Consider the following 9628-nt stretch of genomic DNA (forward strand, 5'->3'; position numbering starts at 1 on the left):
AGCCCTTGACTTATGACCTATGAATGACTTATTAATTCATTTTTACTTTTTTTACAAGAAGCATAACAAGGACTGAATTTAATTATACAACCCTGCATTGTAAATGACAATAAAGTAACCTTGAATCCTTGAATGATATAATTTGCTCATGTAGCAAACACAGATCAGATATCTATTACCAAACAATGAAAACCACTCCTAAATTCATGGGAACTCAGGGGGATATCAGTCTTACTGAACCAACAGAAGAATCACAAACACAGAGAGGACGCAGCAGTATTTCTCATCTACATGACAGTTTATTCTGATTACATGTTCACATGTACAGTAAATATTGCTGTATATATCAGTCCCTCCAGAAAAACATGATTATGCGATCGCATAATTCAATGCATAATCAGCCAAAGTCTGCATATTCATAATCCATGCATTTTCGTTGCAAAAAAGGAACATATATCTTAGCAGAAAGTTGAAAAATGTTGCGTTTACTTCACTCAAGAGCAGCCATTTGCCCCTGTTGCCATGGGAACGTTATGAAGTGACGTAATTACGCAACGAGAACATCATCGAAAAGCTGCAAACCCCGCGATGAAAACCTTACAGTTGTAAGTATATTAGTAGTATGTAAATTCACGTTGCAGTAAGAGATTTGGGAGATTCACTTTTTTCTCTCTTTTTCATCAAACCGCAGTTTTTGCAAGTTCCCGCAATTTCATGCATAAAATTGCATAAATATGCCAGGTCAGATATGGATATACACTAATTCCTATGTTTATTAATAATTAATAATAATAATTATTATTCCTAATTATGGTAGTAAATATGTTACATAACCAAAACAATCACAAGTAACTGATCTGTACATGTATTAAAATATGTCTATTTAAAATGAATATTAAATGATCAACAACAGTAATAATGCTGCTATAATGGACAATAATTTACAAATCCAAATGAAAACTGTAAAGGTTTTGAAATTGTTCTGTGGACATTTGTACCAGTTTGACAGGAGATACAACTGTGACGTTGTGGAAGCAAGGATTTTAAATTTGGGAGATTTAGTTCCTCCGTCCTTGTCTCTCTCCTCACCTCTTTCTCTTTCACCTCCTCCCTGAGAGGAGCTAAGACGCAAGGAAATTAAGCAAGTGAGGGAAACGAGAAGACCCCTTAAAAGCCGTTTTGGGAGTGTTTTTGAACATGGGTGGATTACATCACAATTACATGCTCTCTCTATTTATATTATGTAGCAAATACATTTATAACTTTGTAACAAACTTGTAATTGTTATTGTTGTTATTGTTACTCAATTGTGTAATTGTTTCAAGCAAGCTGTAACAGGAACACATAGTTTTTTTGCTATTATATATTTATATATATGTATATGATTTCACAGCAACATTTACTTACATGTGAACATATAATCATAATAAACTGTAGATGAGAAATACTGCTGCGTCCTCTCTGTGTTTGTAATTCTTGTGTTGGTACAGTAAGACTGATATCCCCTGAGTTCCCATGAATATAGGAGTGGTTTTAATTGTTTGGTAATAGATATCTGATCTGTGTTTGCTACATGAGCAAATTATATCATTCAAGGATTCAAAGTTACTTTATTGTCATTTACAATGCAGGGTTACTGAACCAACAGAAGAATCACAAACACAGAGAGGACGCAGCAGTATTTCTCATCTACATGACAGTTTATTCTGATTACATGTTCACATGTACAGTAAATATTGCTGTATATATCAGTCCCTCCAGAAAAACATGATTATGCGATCGCATAATTCAATGCATAATCAGCCAAAGTCTGCATATTCATGAGGGGGCCGCATTTTTTCAAATACGGCGCACTTTCGTCGAATAAATTGCTGATTTCCGCGCAAAATATGCGGGGCTTGCATTATTTCATAATCCATGCATTTTCGTTGCAAAAAAGGAACATATATCTAAGCAGAAAGTTGAAAAATGTTTCGTTTACTTCACTCAAGAGCAGCCATTTTCCCCTGTTGCCATGGGAACGTTATGAAGTGACGTAATTACGCAACGAGAACATCATCGAAAAGCTGCAAACCCGCGATGAAAACCTTACAGTTGTAAGTATATTAGTAGTATGTAAATTCACGTTGCAGTAAGAGATTGTGCATTGGAAGCACTTATTTTAACAGAAGATGTCTGTTTTGTATAGCTAACTCTGTAAAAAAGGAAGCACTTTTAACTTTTAATAATTTTATGTATTCATTTTTACAGAAGGTGTAGCATATTCCTTTTGTAAAGCTACAGAACTTGTTTGACTCATCAATGTTTTGTAAGTTTGAGCCATGTGTTTATTAAGGTCTAAAATAAAACAAGATGAGAACTTAAATATTCCCAGCACTTTCTGTGATGTAGTGTGCTTGCTTATCATAGGAAGTAATAAGAAATGACTCTTTACATTAAGGTAGTAGCCTAGTGAGAACAGGGTGTTGGGGGAATCACTTTTTTTCTCTCTTTTCATCAAACCGCAGTTTTTGCAAGTTCCACAATTTTTGCAGTTCCCGCAATTTCATCGCATAAAATTGCATAAATAATTTTGTCACAGTAATAGAATGGATGACAGGCATTAGACAGGTCATCCTGTCTAATGCCATTTATTTTGAAATAGATGGATAGATACTTTATTTATCCTGAGGGAAATTCAAGTATCCAGTAGCATACAAAATACAAAACATACATTACATACATTAAACATACATTAAACTAAAATTAAAAACCCTAACCTTAAGAATAAAATTAAAAATAAAATAAAAGATAAAATATAAAATATGAAATTATATTTATATGTATATATAATATATAAAATTAACAGTAGCTACAGTAAGCAGTGCAAACAGTAAACAGTGCAAATTGTCCATTGTCTATTGTCTATTGTCTATCTCCCTGCCTTTACTGAGAGCTGTTGTACAGTGTGATGTCCAGGGGAACGAAAGAGTTTTTGAGTCTGTTGGTGGAGCTGGATTGGGACAGCAGTCTGCCACTGAACACACTCCTCTGCCTGGTGAAGGTGTTGTGCAGAAGGTGGTGGGTGTTGTCCAGTATGGACAGCAGTTTGTTCAGGGTCCTTCTCTCTGCCACTGTCACCAGAGAGTCCAGCTCTGTGCCCACCACTGAGCCAGCTCTCTTCATCAGTCTGTCCAGTCGACCGGCGTCTCTCTTCTTGCTGCTTCCTCCCCAGCAAACCACAGCACAAAAAGAGGACGTTGGCCACCACAGACTGGTAAAACATCTGCAGCAGTTTTTACAGATGTTGAAGGACCCCAGCCTTCTCAGGAAGTACAGACGTCTCTGCCCTTTCCTGTGTAAAGTGTCCATATTTGCTGTAATTGAGGTGCAAGAAAGCTCGCTATGGGAAAAGCCTGATCCCTGCAGCTATTGCTGCTTTAAACAAAGGGGCGCGCGTGTGTAACCTGTCATTTATTATTTATTCGATTGTTTGTTTGTTTTTTTTTTTTGTTTTGTTTTGTTCTGTAGATTTGTTGAACATGAATTTCCCCCTTGGAGGACAATACATTGAATTGAATTGAACTGAATTGAATTGGGATGTACGGCCTCTCGTGTTTGTGCAATTCGTAATAGTGCTTCTGTTCCTGAAGGAACTGGAAGAGTCAGAAATTCTTCTTTGGAAATTGATCCATTTTTGCTTCACTGGACTCAGCCAACTCTGTTACTAGACAAATACAGAAATCATGTTTGAAAATGCTGTCAGGTGCATTCCTGTTTGCATTTTGTGTGTTCATTGTCAGGATGTGGATCCTTAGTTCCTGATTCTGGGAGGGCAGGATGGCACAAGCAACTGTATATAAGAGCCAGACTCTCTCCTGTTCAGTACCTCAGACTGACATTGAGAAGGAAGAAGAGAAGATAATTCTGCAACAGGTGTGTATTTCTTATTATTTTATGTCCTTTATCTAATGGGTTGACAGTCTCTAGTCATAGTTTCTACCAATACAAGTCTTATTAACACGTCTGTTTCTTTTAATTGAAGATTATCATCTTAGACATCTGCATCAACTTCACCATGAAGATGCTAGCTGTGTCTGTACTTGTTGCCATGATGGCTCTGACTCATGGTGCTGGTGAGTGTGAGTGTTTAGGCAGTGTTTGTGTATGAGTTCTCTGAATATTGTGTTTAAGAGTGAAAAGACAACGATTGAGAATTTTTGGACACACACATACAACAAAAATCACTTACTATTGTGTCAAACTCTCTCTGTCTCTCTCTTCTAGACTCAGAGGTCGCTCCTGCGACAGAACCAACAGTTGAAGAACGTAAGTACATTTTTCTTCAGATCTGAATAATGCTAAAAATATTATACACTGAAAAAAATACAGGAACAAATCAGTCATTTTCTGGTGTGTGAAACTCATTTTCAGAAGAAGGAAAATCTCTGTCTGGATCAGGCCTAAGTGAGTGCATTTTTATTCAGCTTCTTATTCTTACACATTACATTTGTAATGACCATTGCACTTTGTTATGTGCTTTTACATGAGCAAAAAAAGGTCTCTCAATGTTGTGTCAAACTTTCCAGCTCATTTGAAAGATGAGGACGAACCTTTAAGTGGATCAGGAGGTGAGTGCAATGACACATTAGTATTATGACAAAGAAAGACCTGCTGTTTACCTGCTGCTACGAACTAACACAGAGCACCAATAACCTGTGAAACTGCATTTTTGTCTTGGTCGCAACTGTCTTTAACCTATTCAGCCATCATGACACTGTAGTGTAAGAACCTCATGCAACCTTTAGGGTAGAAACTTAAACCTGCAATATAAAAAACGTTTTGCTGAACCTGAGACTGTCTCAGATAATTTCACTGTGAGATACCTGCGCATTGATTAGTTTTCAACCATACGACACAGTGAACAAGCTGGAGAGAAGTGTAAGTGTGTGTGTGTGGGGAAAAGAGAAGGAAACGGTAGTAGTCAAGTTTTTTAATAAACTCTAAAATAAGGTGGAGAATTTAAAGTAGAATACAAATTGTGACATTAAAAATATACTAGAAATAGAGTAATATATTGCCATTCTGTGGGAAACACTGCAAATGGTCTTCAATATGTCTTCAGTTACTTTTTCTGTAACAGCTCTGTGTGTGGGTTGCTGAAAAAAATATTGATCCACTGTCACTGTCAGTAATGTTTCAATGTATCCATATATTTCAGAGGAACAGGCAGTACCTGGGACAGAATCAACCGTTGAAGAACGTGAGTTAAATTTTCTTTTGATTTTTACTCAAGAGCATTACACTTTGTTATGCTGTCTTCTTCACATCACACATCAATATCATCTACAGAAAGAGAGAAACCCTATTAATTTATCTAGATACAAAATGACATGACAGCCCAAGTCAAGAAACTGTTTCTGCATGTCAAACTATTCAACTCTTACAGATGCAGAGAGTGGAAATGGGACAGATGGACCTACAAATGGTTAGTGGATGTTTTTTTTTTTTGTTCTTTTTTTTTCAGAATATAACTACAATATGACATTTGGCGTTCATCTTAAAGTGAGACTCATTACCCCCCGCTTATTTATTTGTATTTAGGAAAACATGTTGTTGTCAAGAGAGCCACATATTGTCCCTGTGGTTGGTCTCAGCACAGAAATCGCTGTTTCCGCTACTTTTCGAGAACCCTGACTTGGGCTGCGGCGCAGGTAATCAGGATGATTTGGGTGCAGAATGCTTCTTCAGTCACTATGTTTGCTTGTATTGACTCGCACACTTTGCACACATAATTTACACTGTCTCCTGACTTAGTATTCTTATATTATGGAAAGTTTTTGTTCTTGGCAACTCCTCTCTGTCTGTTTATCCCCACTGTAGAGATACTGTCTGAAACTGGGTGCAAACCTAGCCTCTGTGCACAGAAGCTCTGAGGAGACTTTTATTAGGAAATTGACAAACTACAACCGAGCGTGGATCGGAGGCTCTGATGCACAAACGGTAAATTAGACAAGGCCTGACGTATTTAATTTGAAGTTTTTAATTACTTGTCCAGTATTTTATACTATTTTGTCTTATAGGATGGTTATTGGCTCTGGATTGATGGGACACGTTTCAATTATTCACACTGGTGTAAAGGAGAGCCAAATAACTATTTGGGCAAGCAGCATTGTCTGAGAATTAATTGGGGAGGTAAATGACAAAACAATGTTTACCGATAAAGCATAATGTATGAGTGTTAAATAATTTAAGACACATTTTTAAAAAGATTTTAAAAATAATAATTATTTGGAAATTATATAATAGTTAATATTATATATATAATAGGTTTTGCTTTTGAAATAATAAATGATTGATGACAAACTGATGAACTCTTCTGTCTTTGGTTCTCACAGTTTCAAAGTGCTGGGATGACGGTTGGTGCAACTACCGTCACGGTTTTGTCTGTGCCGGAATCCCCTGATGACTCCTGGACAAACACAGAGGCATGAAATACCTGTCAAAAGCACAAACAGTGGAGGATGTATCTGTCTTTGTGTCATTGGTCTCATACATAACCTGAAGTCTTCATAACTCAAATCAAACCTGAATATCTTTGCTATCGCTGTAACGCTACACAAAGAAGAGACAAGTGACATAAACAGGAGCTGCTTCTTAGGCCTTGTGCTTTTGATAGCAGATTGAATGGTTATGAAAAGAATGGCTTTTGCACAACTTTATTCTGCAGTGATCTGTCTTTATATAATTAATCATTAATCATTAAAAAGGCTCAAGCATTGAAACAAGATTGTGAGTTTGTGAACCACATATATCCTTTATCTCAAAGCAACATTAATGGAGTGAAGCCTGCGAGCTAGTTCAGGCATACAACTTGAGCTGCACTACTATACACACATGGTTTTCATTTTTTAGTAATAGATATCTGATCTATGATCTGTGTTTGCTACATGAGCAAATAATATCATTCAAGGATTCAAGGTTACTTTATTGCCATTTACAATGCAGGGTTGTATCATGAAATTCAGATATAGAGTGGATATAAAAAGTCGACATACACATACAACGCCAGCAGTTTGTGATGTAAACAAATAAGAAAAACATAAAGAACATTTTCCACCTTTAATGTGACCTATTGCGTGAACAATTTAATTATAAAACAAACTGAAATCTTTAAGAGGGGGGAAATAAAAAATTAAAAACTTGGTTGCATAAGTCTAATAGCTGGGGATGTGGCTGTGTTCAGAATTAATCAATCATCTAAGCCCAACTAAATTTTGCCAACAAAAAAAAATACATGAAGTCTCCCATAAGCATGTGGGAAAATGTGTTATGGTCTGATGAAACCAAGGTTGACCTTTTTGGGCATAATTCGAAAAGATACGTTTGGCACAAAAACAACACTGCACATCACCTAAGGAACATCATACCCACAGTGAAGCATGGTGGTGGCAGCATCATGCTTAGGGGCTGTTTTTCTTCAGCTGGAACCGGGAGATTATTTAAGGTAGAGGGAATTATGTTACAAATTAATGCTAATTATAATGAAATGTGTTTCTAAAGAATTCTTTCTCACTAAGAGCTGCTACATTGCGCATCATGTATCATCCATTCAGCATTTATAATTGAAAAATACAAAAATTAATGGATATACTTTTTAACGTCACCACTAATGCGGGCACAATCTGCAATCCTAGTGTAAACATTATTTAAGGCAGCTTTAGTGGACAGTTCAAACACAGTAAAAGTACGTTTTATTGTCTCCAGAGAGAAAAAGTTTGAAAAGAACAGCACATTAAACCAATGTTATCGAAGAGTGAGACAGAACACCACACCACTGTACACCACTGTAACACTGGACACGCTTCATTTAAGGGAGGAGGTTATTATTACTCTACGTAATTTCTATATGTCTTCTTGATGGTTAGAATTGAACAAATAGACGTTTAACACAGTTAAAGTATGTAAAGGTTATGTATTATATATTATATTATGATAACAATTTTAACACTGTTTTAAACTCTCTTTTTATCAATTGATGGTTTTTATAATATCTGAGGATGACAGCTTCTTTCTGCTAAATTCATCCTCTGCCCTTGTATTTTTTTATGACTTATTAATTCATTTTTGTTTGTTTTACAAGTAAAAAACCACTCCTAAATTCATGGGAACTCAGGGGACATCAGTATCACTGACCAACACAAGAGTCACAAACACAGGGAAGACGCAGCAGTATTTCACATCTACATATCTTGACGACATGTTCACATGTACAGTAAATATTCCTGTGAAATCAGAAAAGAAACTGATCAATCATAATTCCCCACAGTGACTCACCAAACTAAGGGATTTCCCCTGAGCTGGAATAATCTATTACTGGGGTGATGGTGACCCGTTGTAATCCTAGCAGTTCTGCACTTCAGCACTTCTGCTGTAACACCTGCAGAGTGTAGCTCCTATGGTCAGTCGAGCATCTCCACAAGTGTCCTGTTTTGGTGATGTTCAGTAAGAGGTTCTTAGGCTTGCACCATAGTTTCATGTACCTTTTCCAGGCAAGCCTTGTCATCATTGTTGGATTGAGCTGGAGCTGTTTCTAGCCACACAGTAATGTGTGTACAAGTAATAGAGCAGTCCTGCAGGTACGCAGGACAAGTTGAGGTCTTGTGCATTTGGTGGTTAAATGTGTGACTGCATACATGCATGCATGCTTTAATTCACTTTTCAACTTCATGTGTTGGCTATCTATAAATCTTTTGCAAGAATTGTTTTCTATCCTTTGAGTCAGGTTTCAGTGACTTAGAAAACCCTTACCAGGGAAAAATTAAGCTGTTCTGGTGTCTCATGGTCTTCCAACATTTCATAAAGACACGTGTTCTTTTATTTTGTAAAATATAATCCATTTAAATGAGTAATTATATTTTCAATGTCAATAAACTTGTACGGCCTCTCCTGTGTGAGCAATTCTTGATAGTACTTGGTGGTAAATTCTTGATTCTTGATGAATCTCACTTGATCATAAATTTGTGACTGATTGTTTATTAGCTTAAGTAACACCCCCTATATAAGGGCAGGTGGTGGCCTAGACATATATATATATATATATATATATATATATATATATAGACAGACAGATAGATAGATAGATAATGCATAAATAATATAATAATAAATAAATAATATAATAAATATCATAATAAGTTATGCATTGTTTTTTTTATATTCCTCAGATTTAAAACCTATGTTTCTTTGTGTTGCAAAAAACAAGTTGTGGGCTGTGAAAACTAAATGTGTGTTCTTATCCTGGTAGGAGGGCTCTTGACCACTCGTAAAATAAGAAAACGCTGGTGAATCCCAGAAATCAGTACTGATACAATAAGACCAAATCGTAGATAGGAACAAAAAATTAGAGAAATTAGCTTTCATGTTCTTGCATGAGGCCCATTAATGTCTCATAACTGTGTCAGGTTTGTGTTTGTGTCATGCTAAGTCCTAAATATAATAGAGCTGCTTCTTGAGGCCTTGTCCTTTTGATAGCAGATTGAATGGTTATGAAAAGAATGGCTTTTGCACAACTTTATTCTGCAGTCTTTCTTCTACCATGCATAATTAACCATTAATCATTAAAAGGCTCAAGCATTTAAAACAAGCT

At 36.2% G+C, this 9628-nt stretch overlaps 1 protein-coding gene across 1 annotated transcript; it reads left to right on the forward strand.

The window, feature by feature from the left end:
• Positions 1-3819: 3819 nt before the first annotated feature.
• On the forward strand, positions 3820-6767 carry LOC127364536 (galactose-specific lectin nattectin-like). The gene is made up of 11 exons (XM_051402160.1): positions 3820-3915; positions 4025-4115; positions 4267-4308; positions 4414-4446; positions 4569-4610; positions 5201-5242; positions 5429-5467; positions 5584-5693; positions 5863-5982; positions 6063-6174; positions 6378-6767. Exons 1-11 carry the CDS (start codon positions 3820-3822, stop codon positions 6443-6445), a joined length of 795 nt encoding a protein of 264 aa, XP_051258120.1. The 3' UTR covers positions 6446-6767.
• Positions 6768-9628: the final 2861 nt, after the last annotated feature.

This window comes from Dicentrarchus labrax, unplaced genomic scaffold, assembly GCF_905237075.1.
Source record: "Dicentrarchus labrax unplaced genomic scaffold, dlabrax2021, whole genome shotgun sequence".
Lineage (NCBI taxonomy): Eukaryota > Metazoa > Chordata > Actinopteri > Moronidae > Dicentrarchus > Dicentrarchus labrax.